The 22835-nt window shown below is 33.7% G+C and overlaps 1 protein-coding gene across 1 annotated transcript in view; it reads left to right on the top strand.

Annotated features, from left to right (window-relative positions):
* Nucleotides 1-22835, top strand: part of KIF5B (kinesin family member 5B) — a 63070-nt gene that overhangs the window by 1635 nt on the left and 38600 nt on the right. Inside the window, exon 2 of the mRNA XM_052000202.1 lies at nucleotides 15969-16056. Coding sequence (XP_051856162.1) covers nucleotides 15969-16056 — 88 coding nt within the window. The remainder of the gene's footprint in view (nucleotides 1-15968; nucleotides 16057-22835) is intronic.

Here is a 22835-nt window from a genome sequence, read left to right as displayed (position 1 = left end):
TGTTTACAATAAAATTTTGGACACCGTGTGAAGAAAAACTTGGAAGAAACTATTGAATAATTGTCCCTAATAAGCATAGATTCATTAATATTTTACTTCAAGATATCCTTGGTATAAAATAATGGAAATAGGTTAGGCAAAAAACTTAAGACAGGTGATTGAATGGGAATCAGTAGGAAAGAATTGGGAAGGTCTGACATTCAGACAAAAGTAGAAAATAATTTAATTTTGTTTGAAAAAAATGCAGCACAGAGGTTTGCAGAAATGCAAGTAAACTTTGAGATTTAATTACAAGGGCTAAGAACTGTCATATTTATTATCAGTGCATTATATCAGTTTTTGATTTAAAGTGGCATTTATTTTCCTCAAGACCAGAGCCTTATATTTTTGGTGAATTTTAGTAAGCATATTATTTCCATTTTTAATTAGGTATGTTTTTGTGTTTGTACTAAAAGCTTCTCTAATTGTAAGCATTAATTTTCCATAATTTTTTTTTGAGTCACATGTCTTAAACTTGTTTTTAAACAAGTCTCTGTTAAATTCAACTAAAGAAAGATTAGCCGAAGGTATAGGGGATACAAAGACAAAAAAAAAAAAAAGAAGAAATAGCTCTTGTCCTTTTAAGGAGTTACATTCTTCTAGGAAGAATGAAATATTAGATCACTTTAAAAAAAAAAGAAATATTAGAACACTCTGAATGTTGCTATGGAAATTAATATAAGAATCCTACGTTTCTTCAGCATTCATTTTCTTTTACTCTATACTTACTTTCCTATACTGTTAATAGATATGACTTATCTGCACACAAATCAATCTAATTATTTATGGTCAGTTGATCTCTGTATTGTCCTTGTCTATTTCCTGATTCATCATTCCTACAGCAGATGTAATACATATAATGAATGATAGATAAGTTTGCAAAATGAATTTTATTAAAACATTTTTTTCAGCTAGCATAAACTTTAATGCTTACATTGCCTTCTGAGTTTAGAAAAAATAAATGATTATAGTTCAGAGAGTTAATATATTTTGATTTTTGCATTTATGTTTGGATAAGACTTGATCCCACATAGAAATAATTTGTTTAGTCACAGAAAGTAAAATTGCTTAAACATCATTAAAAAAAAAAACAATTCCTACCTGTTTGGGCACCATTAAAGTAGAGGAGCATGCTGATTTGCATCACTTTTAGTGCTTTTGCTGTATAGGAGAAACTAGGCATGGAGACATAAAGTAGGTTCCCTTAAAACAACAGAAAAATGAATAAGAAAAAATATTTCCTACCTGTTGTTTCACTGGTTAGGTGGAGCATGCTGGTTTGCATCACTTTTCTAAGCAGCATTCCTTTTATGGTGAATGACTTCACACAGTAGAGTCTGCCAGAACCAAGTATAGGCAGTTATAGCTCTTGAAATGAGAGGTGGATAAAACTGATTAGGTCATCTTGGCCATTCCCTTGCCTGAGGAGAACACAGTTGGCTTCAATTTGAAATGCTTGATTTGGTTTTTGGTGCTTCTGGCTAGCCTTCTGCCTTGAAAAATATAGAGGAATATCATCCAGACATACTTGTTTATTTGTTTTGGTTTTGTTTTTTAACAGGAAGGCCCCCCCCAAAAAAAAAAAAATTGGTTTGTATTGAAACATCAAGTAATAGAGTTGTGGTAGTTAAACAATAGTTGTTTTTCGAATTTACCAGAGCATCAACATAAGTGAGGAAAATCTAATATAGTAGATTACCATGTTATCTGAACAGATGATCTCTACTTAGAATTCCAGGGGAAGGCTGATCACTACCAGGATTATGTGTTTGACTTTGTTAATTACTAAATTTGCCTTTCAGTTTAGTCTATGTGAATACAAGGGAAAGAAGCATCATTTTATGAGAAATGTAGGATATAAACATGGTCCAGGTAAATGACCCATTTCCTTTTTTTTTTTCCCTTGATTCCCAGTCATGTGAATTCATCTTGTGACTGAGTGCGTGTATACAGGAAATCTGAAACTGAGTATGTCTGAAGATAGGTAAATGGAAAAATTCCATAATATATGTGTGTAAAGACATGTTTTTAGTTAAGAACCAACTTCTGGAGTATGTATATGTTAGAAGTTTGAGTTTTCTTTTGTTCACATTTCAGTTGGAAAGCTGTTCAAGAAGTTTCTTTGGCCTCTTATTGCCTTTAGAATAAAATACAAAATCTGGCATAAAAGCCCTTCACAAATATGACTCCAGTTACCTTTTTTAAATTATTTCATATTTCTTTCTCATATTCTGTTGTGTTCCACTTTGACAAATCTTTGCCTCAAGGCTGACCTACCTCCTTTTTAAGGATATTTCTGACACTATTTCTTGAGTGTAGATAATTCATGGAAATATGCTCAAATCTATTTGCACCTGAATAATATGACTACCAGAGAAATTTTCAATAGAATACAATTAAAAATTTTTTTAATCTTTAAAATGAGAAGTTTTTAAACTACTGAATTAGATAAATTTTAAATTTCCATTTACTCTACATATTCAGCCAGGTCTTGTTATTTCTACCTTCATGTCTCTCCTCTATGTTTGGCTCTTCAAGCCTGGAGAACTATAATAAACTACTTTTAGCATTAACCTTTTCTCATTCCAGTCCATCCTCCATTCAGCTGCTAAAGTGATTTTTCTAAAAGCATAACATGACACCCCACTTCCTCCTGTGCCCTTTTCTTTCCCCATTCCCCTCCTTCCCCCCCCCCCCCAAAAAAAAAGCAGCAGTGACTTCCTATCACCTCTACTCCAGAGACTTTTCCCAGTCCTCTTTTACTCCTCCCACTGGTAGCATTCTTCTGAGATTATCTTCCATTTATATTGTATATTTTGTCTGTTTGTTTTGTATGTATATATACCTTTTTGCTCTTGTCTTCATTGAGATGTGAACTTTAATGGGTAAAAACTATTTTTACCTTTATTGAACACCCAGTCTTTATTTTTAGCACAGTATGGAACATAGGTAATTGTTTAACAGATTTTTTTGTTGACTAATAATTCCCCAGACATATCAGTAATTGTAAAACATCTTAAATTGCTTTCTAAGTGTAAACTATCATTTATGTAAAGCCATATAATACCCCAAACAGGAAACTCAAATTCTCAAATTTTTCTACTGTTGCAGATAATCTTCCAATCCATGCCTTTTTTCCTTTCCTAAGCCACCTGTCTGCTCCATCTTTTTGAAATATTGTTTAGAATTAGTACAATACTTGTAATAGTATGTCACAAAATAGTTTAAACTTTAGAAGTTAAAATAATTAAAAAGAAAAAGCAATGAATACTTTTGAATAACTAGAACTTTCTGATCCATCATGGTCCCAAAGTAAAAGTCGTCTCTTCTTCTTACTTTGAATTGTGGAGTATATGCTTAAGTTTTTAGTTGTCACTTCTGGGTCTTTCTACTGGCTTTTTTTTTTTTTAATCTGAAATGTGCTTGCTAATAAGAAAGCAATCACAAATGAAGGAACCAAGTTTTATACCAGCTGATACAGAGCGAGCACTTGTTAAGGCTTCCAAGAATGAGTTTAAATAAAACCCTGGCTCCTTGTGATTTCTACTACTGAATCAGATTATTAAAACATCTAACTTTTTTTTTTAATTGGGGTTATTAAACACTTAGAATCAAATGGAGAATCCTTGAGTAATAAGGTCTTCAAACCTCTACTTAAGGATATTTGGTTCTATTATCAGGACCCTAGGTTTGGTTTGGTTTGGTTTGGTTTTTTTAAAGATCTCCATTCTTCCCTTACCTTATAGCTATATTTCTTTGGCTTGTTTCTTAACTGAAATATTTAATTTAAATATTAAATAAAATATCTATTTTATATCTCACAGATTAGCCAGGTTAATCTTCCTAAAGAAATGCTATATTGGGGGCAACTAGGTGAATAAAGTGAATAAAGCATACTAGCTCTTTGGAGCTAGTGATAGCTCCACATGGAGTCAGAAGTACCTGAGTTCAAATGTGACCTCATACACTTAACACTTACTACCTACAATGATCCTAGACAAATCACTTAACCCCAATTGCCTTGCCAAAGAAACAACATCAAAAACAAGAACTACTAACTTGTAAAAAAATTTTTTTAGAAATATTTCTATAAAGTCTTTAATGATAAATTACCTTTAGGTTAAAATCCAAACTTCTTATTCTGGCATTTATGTCACTCTGGCTCGAATTTACCTTTTCAAAGCCTTTCCTTACTATTCTCCCATTTTTATTTCTTTTTTAAAAAATATATTTTCTTATATTTATTTTTAATTTCTAAATAAAAAGACAAAAAAAGAACATTTTCAAGTATATAGCATAACATAAAAAGAGGATTCAATATAAAACCATAAATTTCCATTTCATACCATATTAACTTTTTTGAAAAACTATATACTACTAGTCATCTTTTCCAAAGCTACACCACTTTTCTGTGCTTCTAAGTTTTCTTTTGTTCTCTGCTGGGTCCAATTTTATATTTTGAACAATCAGGACTACTTATATTATCTGCCCAAAATATGCCAAACTTTCTGAAACCTTTCTCACTCATGGTCCTGCCTATTGAAATCTTACTCATCTTTTAAGGCCCAGTTTGAATTTCAGCTTTAGATTTCTGATCTTATGATTCAGATGAGTTACTTTCTTCATAATGCTTTCTCTGATCACCAAATCCAGAAGTACTTCTGCCTCCCTGGGTACTTTTGTAACAGTTAAGTTTGTACTACTAATATAGCACTTAAGACTTTGTACTGTAACTATTGAATACAGTTTAAAATTCCTAGGAGAGTCTGATCTCTTTAAAGACAGAGACCTTACTTCTTTTTTTTTTTTTAATGGATCTACTTCACAGTGCCCTGTATATACTAAGCTTTGAATGAATAGTATAAATGTAATTATAATGTAAAATAAATTATTTTAGTTTCTTATAGAAAGCTTGTTTTTACCTCCAAGGTTCATTATAGCTATAAGATTTTATATTACATGTATATTTCTTTTTTTTTCCTTACAAAATAAGAAAAAAAAAGGAAAAATAGAAAAGGAATAATGTAGTTTTTAAGCTTTTTTTTTGGAACTAAGAAATTAAGTTTTTGTTCTTTTTATAATTGCAATATAATTAAAGAATGAAAGTACAGCATTTTCTTTGGATTTTTGTATAGCAGTACTATGAATCTATTTTTTCAAAAGAAATGTTTTAGTCTTTACTTTGGAAGGCTTGAACAATAAAGAACAATATAATTGGCTGTTTCTGTTAGGATTTTTCTGAGAGGGTTGTTTTTTTTCCTGCAGATTTTTTTAAATCATCAAAACAGTTCATTGTGCTTTGTTCTACAGAATTAGCCATAATAAATTTTTATTGAAATTTTAAATAAGCTCTACTAAGCGAAGTTTTGGAAGACTAGGTTAAAAATGAGTAAATGTCTTCCTGATGAAGTGAAAGTTTAAAAGGTGTTAAAATATCTTTGGAAGCTTTTACTTACAGAATAATATTCCTTGTTCCTCATACAATTCCAAAAGTATCCATAATAAAATAAATTTGAGCACTACTTCACCATCAAGTTTGGTCTGTCTTAATTACCTTATCCTTATATCATTTTTATCAGTCAGTCAGTAAACATTTGTTAAGTATCTATTATATGCTATATATTGTGTTAAGTGCTTTTTCTGTCAATTAACTATGATTTTGACTAAGTTGGAATTATTAGCCAAATTGCAGTTGTCTTGCTGGATGGCTATTTATCATTTCCTTCTAGAATATATGTATTTGGCAGAATAGAGATGAAGTTAAGTGAAATTTATTTCTTTTCTATTTTATGCTTCTCTACATATATTATATGCTTTTATATATTCTTCAGCTTAAGAGGCTAGAAGGTTTTGAATTCTTTAATTTTCATTTATTCATATTATATCTGCCTTTCTTAGTATGTTATCAAGAATTACCTTTTAAATAGCATAGATTGGACTATTACTTTTTAAAATATTAATACTATAATTGCTTGCATTTGTAGCACTTTACTATTTACAAAGTACTTAAAACAATCCAGTAAATATAAATACATTATAAATCCAAGCAATATATTTGACTATTTCTTGAGGGTTTTTAGGAATACAAGTCTTAAACTTATTTGTCTATTCCATTTAACAAGCACTTTATAAGTATTTGTTGTTTTGATTTTTTTTTAAATAACTTTTTATTGATAGAACCCATGCCAGGGTAATTTTTTACAGCATTATCCTTTGCAATCACTTCTCCGATTTTTCCCTTCCCTCCCTCCACCCCTCCCCCAAATGGCAAGCAGTCCTTTACATGTTGAATAGGTTACAGTATATCCTAGATACAGTATATGTGTGTAGAACTGAACAGTTTTCTTGTTGCACAGGGAGAATTGGATTCAGAAGGTATAAATAACCCGGGAAGAAAAAGAAAAATGCAAGCAGTTTATATTCATTTCTCAGTGTTTTTTCTTTGGGTGTAGCTGCTTCTGTCCATCCTTGATCAATTGAAACTGAATTAGCTCTCTTTAACAAAGAGATCTACTTCCATCAGAATACATCCTCAAACAGTATCGTTGTTGAGGTATATAATAATCTCCTGGTTCTGCTCATTTCACTTAGCATCAGTTCATGTAAATCTCTTCAGTCCTCTCTGTATTCATCCTGCTGGTCATTCCTTACAGAACAATAATATTCTATAACGTTCATATACCACAATTTACTCAACCATTCTCCAATTGATGGGCTGTTGTTTTGATTTTTAAGGAGAAAATATGTTTGCAGAATTTTTCAAATTCAGATACATTCAGTTAAATGTACCCATTGGTTAATACATTATTGATATTGTCTTTGTAGCCAGAGAAGTAATAGTCAGGATATTTTATGTCCCTTTATTTGGGAAGACCAATTGCCAAGGTGGTTTTTTAGATAGCTGGAGACACTTAAAGCAGACAGGTTTAAGATTAACTATTTCTTTCAGAACTAAGAAAGTGAGAGCTATTTTAATTCCCTTTCCCTTAACAAACGCTGAGATAAATTTTAAAATGTGTCGTGGGTATATGTGAGTTAGAGGTATGCATTAATAATACTCTCATAATGATATAGCCCTTTAAGATTTACCTTAAAATAAAAAGCTCAGAACCCTGTGAACTAAATAGTACAAATATTATAAAGATACTGAGATTTGTAGAAGTAAAGAGACTTACGTGATCATCCTTTTGGTGAATATCAAAGATCGTATTTTATCCAGATCTCTATTTATTACCAGATAAGACTAAGTCTACTCTGTAATCTATTTTTTGTTTCTGTTCTCTCCCTCCATATAAATATAGGCTTCAGTTGTGGGTCACTACTGTTTAATTAGTCTTATGGTCATTGAGGGCAAGTACTATGTTTTATTCTTTCTTGTTAGCTCCTACAAAGGCCAATCATAGTGTCTTTTCTATAGTACGCTTCAGTAATACTTGTTGAATGAATAATTGTCCAATATTTCTAGTTGATAACAAGGATTATGTTATTGTATTCCTTGTTAAATAACAGACCAAGCAGAGTTGAAAAGGCTTACTGCAAATATTCCAGTGCCTTGTCTCCTAGCTTCTGATGATTTCATAATTTTTTTTTATTATTCTTAGCTCAAATTGGTGGCGTTTGACATTTATATTATTTACAGATCTCATTGTACCATCATTGCCTTGGTTTAAGTGCCCCTAAATGATTCTCTAGATATGTTGTAAGGTAGCAAGGCATGTGGAAGGACCTTAGGGAACATCTATCTGTTTCAGTGCTTCCAATTTACAGGTAAGGAAAATGAAGTAAAGGATTATAAATTTGGAACAAAAATCAATTGTAGAGATCCATGAGTCTAACCTTATTTCGCAGCTAAGAAGATGTGTCCCTCCTCTCTCTGGAGAGTTAAAGTGACTTCTTTCTTAGAGCATAAAGCATAGAACTAGTGATGTTTATGATCATTCATTAAATGATCACATAACTTCTAGTTTGAATTCCTCAGGTCTTGTTCTGAAGCTAGCCTTAGGGGGCAGCTGCCACAAGAATATATTTGAATTTGGAATCAGGATGTAGGTTCACAATATGTGGTTTATTAACTCTGTGACTTTGACCAATTTGCTTACCTTCTCTGAAGCCGATTTTTTTCTCATCAATAAAAATGAAGGGTTTGAGCTATATGTTCCCTTCTCCAAATTAATCAATTTCTCTGATTCTTTAAGCTAAGGATATGGCAATATCTACTGAATTAATATCAACTTGAAAATTCTTTTGGAGGAAACCTAAAAAACTTTTTGCTTACTATATGAAAATGAACTTTCTCATTTGAATGTAAAATGAACTTAATCTGCTAAGTAGTTTACAATTCCTTCTGTATCAATTTTTATCTTTAGATATTATAATAATAGGATAATAATAGTACCTAATCACTTGCCTTCAAAAATAACTAAGCCATTTATCCTGTTTTTAATGATTTCCAGAATCAAGTTAATATTTATTCCCTGCTTTTCAAAGGAGTTGAAGACATGAGTGAGGACTAGGGAGACTGACAGAAAATTGCACGTAGGTGAAATATGAATAAGTACTACTTGGTTTTATCTCCATTATGATTCGGGCTTATCCCCAGGAGTAATGGTAAGAGTTCAACAATTATAAAGCATTTTATTGTTTCATAATTATAGCAAACATTTATATAGTGCTCTTAAGATTTTCAACAGTTTAAAATGCACTTTTCTCACAACCCTTTGGTGTGAAGTATTGTAATTTTTATAAATGAGGAAACTGAGACTCAAAGGTGACTCATCTACACACAGATGTCAGAGTCAGGACTGTCCTGATCCTTGCTCTTCTGGATTTAAGTGCATTGCCTCTTTGACCAATCCTTGCTGCCCTGGAGATATATACAGGTTCAGATGACATTGGACCAAAATAGTACAATTTAATTCACTTTTGAAGACAGGAGACCTATGCTCACCAAGTATCCATAGAATAAAATAGAAGATTATTAGACCGTTTGGATTATTTTATATTTGTCCTGAAATAAATTCTCATCTCCAAGTTGGTTCTGGAGCTCCTTTAACTTCTTAGAGGTCTTACAGCTTAGAAATAATCTAAGTAAACATAGAAATTCCTAAGGAGGGAGCAAGAAGATGAGGATCATGTGAAAGAATATTTCTCTTGATTTTTCTTTTTCTTTCCTACCATATTTATGATGAGTTGACATAATATAACTTCTTAAGAGACAAATATTGAAAGTGTATAGAATAGAATATTGAAAGATAGTAATAGTTGAACATGGGTCATAAATTAGTGCATATTGATAATCTATATGCTGTAGAATAAATTCTGTATTCTATTAGAGCTGCCAAGGCTAACATAAGTATTTATTGCCCTTGGCTGATATACTCTCTTATAAGAAGTTGCTTCGTGAATCATTCTCTCTCATATTAATTTCTCCTTATTTGCCAGCTTCTATGCGACCTAAAAGCATAATCAGATCTTCTCTTCCTAAAAAATTCCTTTGACCCTGTTTCTGTCCCCTCAAGCTATAGTCATAGAAATCCCTGCTTATAGTGCCAAACTGCCAAGCCTCTACAGTTGCTCCTTTTGGCTCTTTAAATCTAGCTTCTACTCTGTTCTCTCCAAGAGTACTATGATCTTTCAAGCTGCTGAATCTGATGGCCCTTTTTTGGATCCTCATCCTCTGCAACTTAGGATATGCTGAACAGTCATTTTCATATATTCTATTAACCTTTGACTTGTGTGCAAATCTCTCTCCCTCCTTCCTTTCCCTTCTCCTCTCTGATCACTCTTTTTTTATTTTATAATAACTTTATATTGATAGAATCCATGCCAGGGTAATTTTTTTACAACATTATCCCTTGCACTCGTTTCTGTTCCGATTTTTCCCCTCCCTCTCTCCACCCCCTCCCCTAGATGGCAAGCAGTCCTTTACATATTGAATAGATTACTGTATATCCTAGATACAATATATGTGTGCAGAAACGAAGTTTTCTTGTTGCACAGGGAGAATTGAATTCAGAAGGTATAAATAACCCAGGAAGAAAAACAAAAATGCAAGCAGTTTATATTCATTTCCCAGTGTTCTTTCTTTGGGTGTAGCTGCTTCTGTCCATCATTGATCAATTAAAGCTCTCTTTATCGAAGAGATCCACTTCCATCAGAATATATCCTCAAACAGTATCTCATCACTCTTAAATATTTATCTGTGTTTTCATTATTCCCTTGGATTCTGATTCTAATTCTGGATTCTGACTGATTACTCTTCAGTCTCCTTTGCTGAATCATCATCCGTGTCCTGTAAGTGTTTCACAGCTATCACCCTGTAAGTGTTTCACAATTTCAAAAACTTTGGAATTCCTATTTGACCACAAACTCCTGTTCTTCTGTATTTGCTTATCCTGTATTCCTACTAAAAATTATTCTTTATCTTCATTGTGACTTCTAGTCTCTTTCTCTCGCAGTGGTTTCTCAGGTATTATGATCGAAACAAAGATAAACTGAGGCACAAAGTTTTGAACATTCAATTTATTGATTACAATAAAAGGGTTTTTTATTTATTACCATGAAGCTCTCCAGTAACTATTAAGACATTTCCCAGATATCTCCAATAAAAGTATTTAAAATGCAATTCATTATCTTGTGCCCCAAACCTACCCTGCTTACAGACTTTCTTTTTTTTTTTCTGTTGTAGATTCTATCACTCTTCTAGTCACTTTGGTTATCAATATTGGAGTCAGTTGTCAAGTCTTGGTTCTTCCAACATATATCACACCTGTCCCCTTCTCTTTCCACTTATACACTAGCCTAATTCTGGCCCTCTCCTGGACTAAGATAATAATCTCCCAATTGGTCTCTCTGCCTTAGGCTTCTTCCCCTTCCACCCACCAAAGTTATTTTCCAGAATCAGGTTTTAATATGACATGTCTCCATTCAATAAACTAGTGGCTCCTTATTGCCTTCCAGATCAAATATAAACTCTTCTACTTTTTAAAGCTATTCATAACCAGTCTATATTTTTTGACATCATTATACATGCTTCCCTTTCTTGCACTTTCTAATTTACCAAAACTGATCTTATCTCACTTCTTCACACATGGTCTTCCATTCTCAACTCCATTATTTTGCACTGCCTTGCCTGTATTTTATATTTTGAATACCTTTGTCTACTATTTATTCTTCCTTACTGCTGCCTCATTAGAAGATACAACTCAATACGGGCCACAACATAACATTTCCACTCTTTCTGTTATTGTTTGCTTGCATTTTTGTTTTTTATTCTCAGGTTATTTTTACCTTCTTTCTAAATCTGATCTTCCTTGTGTAACAAGATAAGTGTATAAATATGTATACATATATTGTATTTAACATATATTTTAACATATTTAACATGTATGGGACTACCTGCCAGTGGGGGAAGGGGGTAGAGAGAAGGAGGGGAAAATTTGAAACAATAAGTTTTTGCAAGGGTCAATGCTAAAAAATTACTCATGCATATATTTTGTATATAAAAAGCTATAATTTAAAAAAAAAAGATATAACTCAAGCTCTATTTTCTGTCTGAAACCTTTCCAGATTCTCTCTCAAATATCCTCTTTCTATCTTAATTTTTTTGCTTATTTAAACTGTATTTATTTTGCATTTATTCTGTATATGTTTACATGCATATGCATGCATAAAACTCCTTTATTTTGTATTTGTATTAGCAGCCCCTAGAATAGTGCAAGGCGTGTAGTAGGTATTAATAAATATTTGTTGGGAATTTGGATTTGCAAGGAAAGGGCCGTCTTACTTCTTCATATGAAACCAGAGTGATCAGGAGATAACTGGAGAAAGCATCTGAATGATTTTAGATGAGGAATAGAAGAGAAAAAGGAATTCTCTACTTATGACCTCAGAGTTGGGGGGAAAGGTTATTTATTTTTCCAGTGAAATAGGGATACTCTTCTCAGCCAGAAAAGTAGTGGGGTGAAAAACTGGGGGAGAATTAAGAAGGGATGAAAAGGTTGCAAGAATCTCTTGTAAGTGGGATAGTATGCCTTACCACAGTGAGAGCTCAATAGAGGTGCTCAAAAAATGCTTGTCGATTGATCTGAAATCCATCATCTTGCCTAAGCTTCACTCTCAGATGTCTTTCATACTTTACCAAAATTTCCCTCTGAGTATCCTATTGGCATTTTTAACACATCCAGAATTTTAGCTGGATCTTCACCTTCCTTCCTTCGTCAGACTTTTCCTTTTTCTTAGGAGAGAATATCATCTTTTTATTTTTATAACTTTATAACTTGGGAGTTATCCCTGATCTTTTTCTCTTGCCCTTCATCCCCATCAGTTTACATGTCCTTTTGATTTTATTTCTTTGGCATTTCTTACATCCTACCACTCTCTGCTCCCCTAAGCTACCAGTCTGATTCAGGCTTTTATTACCTCTCATCTAGCCTCAGAGCTTTCTAATTGGTCTCTTCACTGCCAATCCCTCTTCTTTCTAGTCTGTTCTGCACACTTGTCCAGCCTTCCTCAAGCATGAATCTGACCTTGTCATTGCCATCTTCAAAGCCTTTATTGGGCCTCTGTCATCTCCAAGATAAAGTAGAAACTCCTTATCTTAGCATTGCCTGGTTCCAGCATTCCTTCAGAACCTTATGTAACATTATTCCCCTCCATTTAATCTTTGCAGTCAGACACACTGCGAAATGCCCTGCCCTGCTGTCTTCTGTCCTTTTACCTTTGTGCACTTGCATGGGCCATGGGTAGCTTTTAGTCTTTCTGTCTCCCTGTCCTGTCCCTCCATTCACTCGTCATCTTGAATGTTTTAGTCCAGTAGTTTTCCTGTTCTCTCCCTTCCCACTTGCAGCCTGGGTGACCATGGGTGAGTCATTAGCCTGTCTAAGATTCATTTTCTCCATCTGTAAAATGAAAGAATGGGATGAAGCGGCTTCTAACACCCCTTTCAGTTCCAAAAATATGATGTTATTAGCCTTCTTTTAAAACTTTTGAATATTTGAAAAGAATAACAAAAATAGGACATGGATTATCATATAGAATCATTGATGTAGACCTGGGAGGGACCTCAGGAGCATCTCGTCTATTCCTTAATTTTTCAGATGAAGAAACTGAGACCCAGGGATAGTCAGTGGATTTTCCCAAGATTTGTGGGCAGTCAGTATTAGAAAGTAGTGTCTGAATCCAGAATCAGGGCTTTTTTCATTGTACTAGTTTCAGGATGCCTGAAGACCAAAAAAACTTTATTCTAGAAATTCTACATAGCCTGTAGTCTTGAACTTGCAACCAAATTTGGTATCTAAAGAGCATTTTCCTGAAAGGAGAAGGACATGGAAAAGGACTTTACAATTTGCACTGCCTGGCACATAGTAGGTGCCATATAAATGTGAACTAGTAGTAATAGTTGTAGTAGTTGTAGGATATGCAATTCCTTAGAAAGAAACCCTTATCTGTACCTTTTCTTCAGTTTATAATCTTAACAGAATTGCCTGGGACACTGACAAGTTGTGTTTTGCCCAGGGATCACAAATTAAATATCAGAGGGAAGAATTGAAAAATTACTTTTTCTACCTGATAGGGAATATTAGATATGTAGAATCTCTGTCAGACCTATATTACATTGAACTGTCACAAAAACAGCCAGGTGATTTGAATGTAGGGCTGAGGGTATTATATGTATAGTCTCTTATTGAAATAACAATTATTCAGTCCTTGTACAAAAATTCAAATGGATGGTGGCTAAATTTTTTTTTTTGTTTTTGATAACTATTCTATCTTGCTATAAAAATAAACTTTCTTTAAAGAAATATATTCAGAAACTATCCATCTTATCTTTGTTTAAAGGAGGAAATATATGCTAAAGAAAAAACATAAAACAGCTTCAGCCCAGTGCACCTACCAAAAAAACTAAAGTATTTTTATCCTACTTTGGCTACCTACTCAAGATGAACTTGTATAACTGAAAGCTGGTGCTTACTAGTGGTAATCTGTGTATCCGCATTATGGCACTGGTGTTTCAGAGCTAGAGAAAGCAATGGCTGATTTGTATGAAGTCAGAGTTTTGGGGACTGCTCAATAGATAAAAGTAAGATAAATGTATCATTTCTTAATGATTTGCTCAAGTTAAACTAGTTTTCATTTTTTGAATAGTTGTAGAAAGTATGCAGAATAAATGATGCATGTTATGTGTGTAGCAATACCTACATATAGTATATTATAAATAAGCTTAACAAGTATAAGAGAATCAGATATAAAAATGCACATATTGAAACATAAACTAAATCTCATGCATTCCCATATAATGCATTTTAAATTAAACAAACATTAATGAAGCTACCATATGTGAAGTGGTGTCAGAAGCATTAGAACAGAGGACATAGCCCCTGCTGATGGAAGAGTTTATGGACTTAGAGGGTGAACAAAGATAAGATACAACATGCACAAAAAAGTACACAGAAAAGAATGTAATGGCGGAGGGAAGAGGGGAGATTCAGACCGAATTCTTTTAAGAAAATGTACAAAAGTGGGGGAAATTTTCTTTACTGCTGTGAGGGCCAAAGCTGGCTTATCCATACATCTGTCCCATACCTAGTATGGTAGTCTTTACTCCAAATTCTCAATAAATGTTTCTTGGAAATGAGTTAGGAAATGACTTTCAGGCTAAGTTGCTTGGAAGAGATAGTTGAGCAGATCCCTGAAAGAAGAGAGCTATTTCAACAAATGAGCATGAGAAGGAAGGCAATGTATTCTAATCATGTGGAGTTAAATTTGGAATCTAGGACCAGTGGAGTCTTCTTTGTATGGGAAAGTATATGTTGAATGTTGCATGAATGTGAATAAATATAGGAAAAATAGGTTTCCTGTCAACTTGTACTTTGCCTTAAATTCTAAGCTAAATATTTTATATAATTAATTTTACTAATTTAAATAATATAGTATTTTGTACTCTAGATAATAGGGTACCACTGGATATTTTGGAATAAGGGAGTGACATAGCCAGACCTGTGCATTAAGAATGTTCTTTTGGCAGCTTCATAAAGAATGGAGTGGAGAGGGAAAAGACTCAAGGTGAGGTATCCAGGTAGGATGCTACTGTAGTAATCCAGGTAGTAGATTAAATTCTTAACTTGAATGGTGTTGGAAGGAGGGGGGTGGGGATGAAGGGGTGAGAGTGGGAAGTAGGTGGGTGTGGATATATGTAGAAGAGGGACATTGAAAATAATGAGTATCTGATGGAATATGAGTGATAAAAGAGGAAAAATTCAAAGGTTATTGAAATTTTGTGGTCTCAGTGACTGGGAGGAACAGGAGGAAAATGAGTTCAATTTTAGAAATAACAAAGTTGTGTTGCCACGAGTTTTTAAAAACCAAAAGAAGAATTCTGAGAATTTAGTTGGGTCTTGCGTGGGAGAATAGCCTAGGCTGGGAAGGTAGGTAAAGGGGCACAACTGGACTCGCAGTGTGAGAGGTCCTACTTTTGAGAGTCTACTCTAACTTAGCACCCTTCATGTAGTAGGAACTTTAAATAAGAGCTGAATTGAAAGGATGGGATTACTCATTTAGATGCAGTCCTAGATACAGCTAAGCTTTTGCTTAGGTAGTAGATGCCAAAGAAAGCATGATCAGTATGTATTTGAGGACCTATGGTGAACTCAGTACTGCCACTATTCTAGATGATGAGGATCAGTGGTGTCAAAAGTAAAATAAAAACAGATTCTCGAAGGTAGTATTCCATAAATCAACATTATTATGTGGCATTGTATTTTTATTTAGTTGAACATTTCCAGTTACATTTTAATCTGATTTGGACTGCTCAAAAGTTTTACTGGGGGAGTTTCACACCCCTGTAGATGACCTCAGTAAGTATTTTGCTTATATGTCTTTGATGGGCTTTCTGTTTAATTTAATTTTCTTTCTTTTTTTTTCCCCTTTAGTCCAAGCCTTATGCATTTGATCGTGTATTCCAGTCAAGCACCACACAGGAGCAAGTATATAATGACTGTGCAAAGAAGATAGTGAAAGGTAAATGTTTTTCATCCATTTCTAAAAATATTGTTTTTTGTTGAAGCTTTATCCTGGGATTCTTCTCACCTCACATTCTTGATAATATTTTTGAAGATTCTTCTAAATTAATAATTATGGGGAAAATTTTTGTATTTTAATACAAAATGATGATGGTGATTATCTTCAGTAAGAAATGATCCTGCATAAATTTGTACAAAAAATTAGGTTATGACTATAAACACAATGTTATAGGCTAGGTTGAAAACAGAAAACTTTATTTTCTACCATACTTTTTATGTTAACATTTACATCACAAGAGAGTTCTTAAGGTAATAAACTAGAATTAAAGCAACAGAGCAGAAGAAACAAAATTACTAGGCAAATATCCAACAGTTTAAAGAAAATGACAATTCTTTGTCAGTGCATGCTTTTTTTACTCCATCATTATTTTCTTTCCAAAGACCCCTTCTAGCAATAAGCAGGAAAGGTGGAAAGGAATTCAGCCACAAATTTGATCCCAGTGCATGTATTTCAAGTCATAAAATTATGTTAATATAAACCCAATTTGAGGGATTTTTTTGGGTGGGGGAGGGAGGAAAAGCAGGGTTCTTCCTATTTTTTATTCCAGATTCACAGAATCTTAGAATTGAAAAGAGCTTTACTGTAGGACTTCCTTCTGTACCAATCCTAACAAATTGAATGGCTGTCAAAGCCCTTGCTCAGTTATATTGGGTAGTTTGGGCTTATTGCTTTTAAAATGCAATTCATTCCTTTGTTAAGACTGTTCTAATCATTATAAAGCTGAATTTTACATTAAATTGACATCTCAGACTTTCCTAACAAATTCATTTTATTCCCATAATTTTTTTTCTTTAAATGCCTCATTTCAAACTGAATGGCATCAATTCCAACATTCTTCTTGTGCTATATTTTTAAGTCCCCTTACATTTAGATTTACTGGTACCATTATTTCTCACAATTACTTTGTAATTAATGCTGTTGGTTCTTTGCTTTAGCAGGGTTAGTGGCTACATAACACACACTTGATTCATTGAATTTTGCAATCAGCTAAAAACCCCAGATCTTTTTCTGGTGAATTTCTATCAAATCGGGTCTTCCAGTCTTATACTTAAGCACCCATGCAAATTGAATTTTTAACCTAAGTGCAAGAATTTAACTCATTTTGTTGATTTAAATCAATATATACTAACCTTTAAAGATTATTTTAAATATTGGTTCTTATTAGTTAGCTCTCTTAAGTTTTTCATCAGATTTCTAGTAAAATATCCTGCACTTAGTAGGTGCTTAATAAATGCTTTCTAATTGATTCATGAGTATGCAAAATGACTTCATATAAGTGATTTAAAAAAAAATTAGAAAAAGAGTTTTGTCAGAACCCTCTGGAAACCTTCCTCTTTATAAGCTCAATACATTAGTCAATACCTGGGTACAATTGTATAATCAATTGCAAACTGACTAACTGTACAATCACATAATCCATTTCATGAAGAACTTAGTGGATTACAGGTTTTGATTGGGAAAAGTGTTCATTAGGTCAAACCTTATTTTACATATCAGAAACGAGCTGAGATGATAAATGACTTGCCTAGGTCACATAGCTAGTTTTTGTCTCAGGGAGGATTTGAACCCAGCTCTTCCTGATTATACCTGATTATCTAGAGTTTCTGGGATATCTAGTTTATTGTATTTATTATAAAGACTAAGTTTAATTTATTTTGTAAATCAATTTTGACTCATAGTTCTCATCCCATTGTTTCTTAAGGACTCATACATTATGTGCTTAATAATACTCCATTCTCTGTTTGCCATTCACATATATATAAAATCATGAGCTATTTAGTTATACTTTTTGAAAGTTGCCATTTATTCCTTTTTAAAATTAAGACATTGTTACATATCCAGTCTTTAAACTATTACTGGAAGTAACTCTCAGACAAAATTTTCAAGTACTTTCAGCAGCTTGGTATTATTCCATAACTAAAAATGTATCTTCCTTGAGAATTGGTCCCATTACTTCTTGCTTTGATCGCAAATTTTTTAAATGGCCTTTTTTCAGTCAATAAATGTTTACTAAGTGGCTACTGTGGACCCAGTCCTAGGACACAAAGACAGGCAGAAGACAGTCTAACTTTTCTCGATTAAGTCCTGTAGCTGGATGGGAAGTGAATAGGTTGCTGCCCTGTTTTTCCTGGTGTTTACCCATCCTCCCTGTTCAGTCAAAGGGAGGAAGAGGTCCCAAGGGCAAGGGGTATTGGGGAGGCTTGAATTTTAGAGTTAATGTGGTCTTTTCATTAAGCTGAGTTTCTGGAAACAGTAATGAAGTCCAGGAGAATAGCCAGGTGGGAAATGATTGTTATGAACTAAGCACAGCCTTTTTATGTGTAGAAAATATTAATACTATTATATGACTGTTAATTCAGCGCTGTTTTTAGAGAACAATAAAATAATAGATGTGAAATCACCATAAAAAACTGCACAGCACTTAACTGATATAATAACATTCCTCTTACATGCCTTTTTACTGCCCTTGATTTTCTTGCCTCTCCTTCCATATTTTGCACATGTACAGCTAGGTAATGCAATAGATAAAGTGCCAGTCAGGAAGAGTCATCATCCTGACTTCAGATCTAGCCTAAGTGTGATCTTGGATTGTGTGACCCTGGGCAAGTCACTTAATCCTGTTTGCCTCACTTTCCTCATCTATAAAATGAGCTGGAGAAGAAATGACAAACTGCTCCAGTATGTCTGTCAAGAAAACTGCAAAATAAGGTCACAGAGAGTGGGACGCAGCTGAAAAACAACAGAATACCACCACATAACATAGATTCCTGTATAGCAACACTGGCTTCTTTTAAGTTCATTTTTTCATTAAGGGAAATAAAAAGATGCCTTCCTGGAGTTTATAAGCTTTCTGGTAGACTATGACACACATACAACTATGCAACATTATATTATAACCATGCAGTAACTAGGATGAACTATAACATAATGATAACATGAGAGGAGTATAGTCCGAGATAGTTAGAAGGACATATTTCCAAGTGCAAGGATCAGTGATGGCTTCATAGCAGAATTGGACCTTGAATTTTAAAAGGCCTGTGTAATGGTAAGGGATTTCCAGGTACATTGAGTAATATGAAGAAAAACAACAATGTGGGGAAGGGCTTAAAACATCTTTGGGATGGTAGCTATTCCAGTTTGGCTAGAATGTGGTTCAAATAGAATGAAATAAGAAAAGGTTTCATGAAACTTTGTTTCTTCCCCTGATTAGAGGTGACTTTGGACCTTAAATCTTATCTAGCATTTTGTTCTACCCCTTTCCAACATAGATTGTGGCATTACCTTTATATTTGTGTCATATATACTCCCCCTTTTCCCATTAAATGTGACTTTTAGGACAAGGAATGTGTCTTATCTAAAATTTGCATCTTCCCCAGGGCTTAATATGATCTCTCAAATGATAAATGTTTCATATTTTTTATTGAATTATGGGAGTACCAGGTTGTAAAATGACTTAGATGCTAAACTAAGAAGTTTGGACTTTATTATTATATTCAGTAGACCCCTTTGATAAATTGTGAAAGGATATGGGGGAACTTTGAAAACATGTTCTAAATCACAAATAATTAGAGAAATGTGAATTAAAATAACTCATGAGATATCATCTCATACCCATTAGATTGGCTAAGTTGATAGAAAAGGAAAATAAGGAGATATGAAAAAATAGAGACACTTAATGCACTTATGGGTGAAGTAACAGACATGTCCAACCATTCTGGAGTACAATTTGGAATTATTCCTAAAGAGCTATACAACTATACCTTTCACCCAACTACTACTAGATCTATTCCCTAAGGACATCAAAGGAAAAAAACCCAAAGGCACAAAAATGTTTATGTCTGGTCTTACTGTGGTGACAAAGAATCGGAAACTGAGAGAATACCAACAATTGGGGAATGGCTGAACAAGGTTTGTTTGTTTGTTTTTTTCATAACATAGACACACATACTGTGTATTATATATAAATGGGATAAAATATTATTGTGCTGCAAGAAATTAGGAAAATGATGACTTCAGAAAAATTTGGGAAAAATGATAAGAACTGATGCAAATTGAAGTAAGCAAAACTAGCATGATAATCTGTACAATAGTAGCAGTATTGTAAAGACAATCAACTGAGAAAGACTTAGTAGCTCTGATCAATACAATGACCCCTGAAATTCCGAAGGATTCAAGATGTAAAATGTTCTTCGTATTCAGATAAGACCCTGGTGGAGTAGAAAGAAGTGTATTTTTCTTTCTTTATTCTTTCTTTTTTTCCCCACAACATGGTTAATGTGGAAATGTTTTGCATAAGTTCATACATATAATAGTTATCTTATTTCTTGCTTTCTCAATGGGTAAAGAAGGAGAAGTTAGAGGAAGAGAGAGAATTTGGAACTGAAAATAATTTTTTAAAAATTATATTCAATAGGAGATCAGTGAGGAATTTTGAGCCGAGGATAGATATGGAAGTCAGGTGAAGGAAGAATCTTGGGAAGCAAAGACAAGAGCAGGGGTGTGTTGATGCCAGCTCATGTTGGCCAGAACTGATGGTTACTTTTTTACTGTGAACATTTATACTCCAGAAAGTGGGCTGCCACAAAGGAGTTGGGAAGTTCAAAATGGCCACCATGGGGAGGAGGACCATCCAACTCCTTGTGCCAGCCCGTATGTTTCTCAGCATTTATTAGCATTCCGATCACTGACAATTAAACTTAAAATAGCAAGGCAATTGTATGCTACTGCTTCAAGGCCTCAAAGTTTGACTCCAAGATGGAAGATGCAGATAATTCTGAAAAGGACATAAATGAAGAAAATGGAGAAATATCAGAGAAGGGCCAATCTCAAAATAAGCACAGTCAACAAAAAAGGAAGAATACACATAAGAAAGATGAACATTCTTCAGAAGAGGACAAGGACAAAAACCATAAACATAAAGGAAAAGAGATTTTTGATGCCCCTGACAAAGAAGGTGCATCTCCAGCAAAAAGAACTAAAATTGATGGCTTATCTTTGCCGGAAAACTTGGAGAAGCAAGGAAGTTTGATTCAAACCGAACTTGATAATGAGTTGATGGAAGGCGCAGGAAGTGGCCTCATTTGTGGTTTTTTTGATTTACTAGATTTAAGAAAGCAATAGAAAAAATGTTACAAGTGCAGATTAAGATTAAACTGTGTCATGGGTACATTTTTCCCATAAAGATCCAGTTGTTATACAGTGATCAGCATGCTCCCAGACCAGATACAAGAGCTTCATTAAGCTGTTGTAGAAGTAGAGTTCTCTTTAAGGACAGTCTTTTTTTGTTTCTTGGCTTTATGTATCCTGATCAAGAAATCTCATTATCTTCCCTTTGCTTTTAGAATCATGTCTGGTACTTTGTCTGGTACTTAATCATTTCACATTCTGGCTCCAGACTGCCTCTTAAGGATATAAAACATAGTTCCCTTTATCACCAAGGTGGATGGTGTTCTCTGAACTGGAGAGTATTTCCCACCTCCATTGCACATTCTATCTCCAATACCTAGAATGTTCTTCCTCCTCAGGTCCAGCTTTAGTACCACCCTTTTCAAGAGACCTTTCCTGACTTCCCCTAGTTGTGAGTGATCCCCTACCCCCAAAATACTGTGTGTGTCCTTTATTTACTTGTGAACATGTTGCTTCCCTCGAGGGCAGCAATTGTCTCATTTTTATAGCTATATCTCCCAGGACCTAGCACTTTGTGGGTGTTTAATAAATGCCTGTTGAATTTAATTGAATTGGTTAAGACACTATTATCAAGAAGATAAGAGACCCTGAACAATGGTTGTTATAATGGGAATTGGGGGGCAGTGGGACTGATGGGAGATATTGCCCAGGTGGAACTGACAGAATTTGGAAGCAGCTAAAGATGGCTCCAAGATTTACAGGCTTACTTACATGATTAAACCTTAGTGACTGGGTGACTATCTTGATCATTTAGATGGTTTCAACTTAAAAACCTAAGCCAGCCAGTGATTCAAGATTATCAGAGAAGAAGGAAACAGATTTGTCTACATGTATGAGATAAGTTTGTGTTTTATAAAATACATTGAGAGAATTTTAAAATAATTGAATATTATAAAGAATAATTTAGGTACAGGGAATTTCATAGAATGTTGTCTGATTCATGATTTTATTCTAGAGTTGAAGCCAGGACAAAAAAGATTTATGAAATTCCCATTTCCTAGGTGTATAATAAAAGAATAACAATATGAGAATTTTGTAAGATAAACTTATTTCTGTTTGTAGGTTCTAACAATTTATAATACCTATTTGAGCATTAGCCATCATATTTCATATTTGGTTATTTCTAGGTCTTATAGTAGTTTGGTTTTATTCTTTCTTAGTAGAAGTATTGAAACAGTGAATAGTGTGCTAGACTGAGATTGAACATTTATTAAATGAGCCAAACATTCTGCTTCCATCTTTCATGTAAAAAAAGAAAAAAAAACAAATTTTATCAGTTTCTGACAAGAAAATAGATCTTGGATCCAATCCCAGTTCCGACATTTACCATCTCTGTGAACCTGGGCAAATCACTTAAGCTATGTATGCATCAGATAACTCCCTAGGATTTATTTACTAAATCTTAGATAAATTTTATTCTGCTCTGACAAAAGAACTTCTCCACACTCAAATTAAAGATCCTTCTTTATATGTTGTGAGGATTAAGTTTACATTTCGATAAGTTTATAACTCTTATATAGAATTTTAGA

Source organism: Antechinus flavipes, chromosome 5 (genome assembly GCF_016432865.1).
Source record: "Antechinus flavipes isolate AdamAnt ecotype Samford, QLD, Australia chromosome 5, AdamAnt_v2, whole genome shotgun sequence".
Lineage (NCBI taxonomy): Eukaryota > Metazoa > Chordata > Mammalia > Dasyuromorphia > Dasyuridae > Antechinus > Antechinus flavipes.
This window is presented reverse-complemented; position numbering and strand designations above follow the sequence as displayed.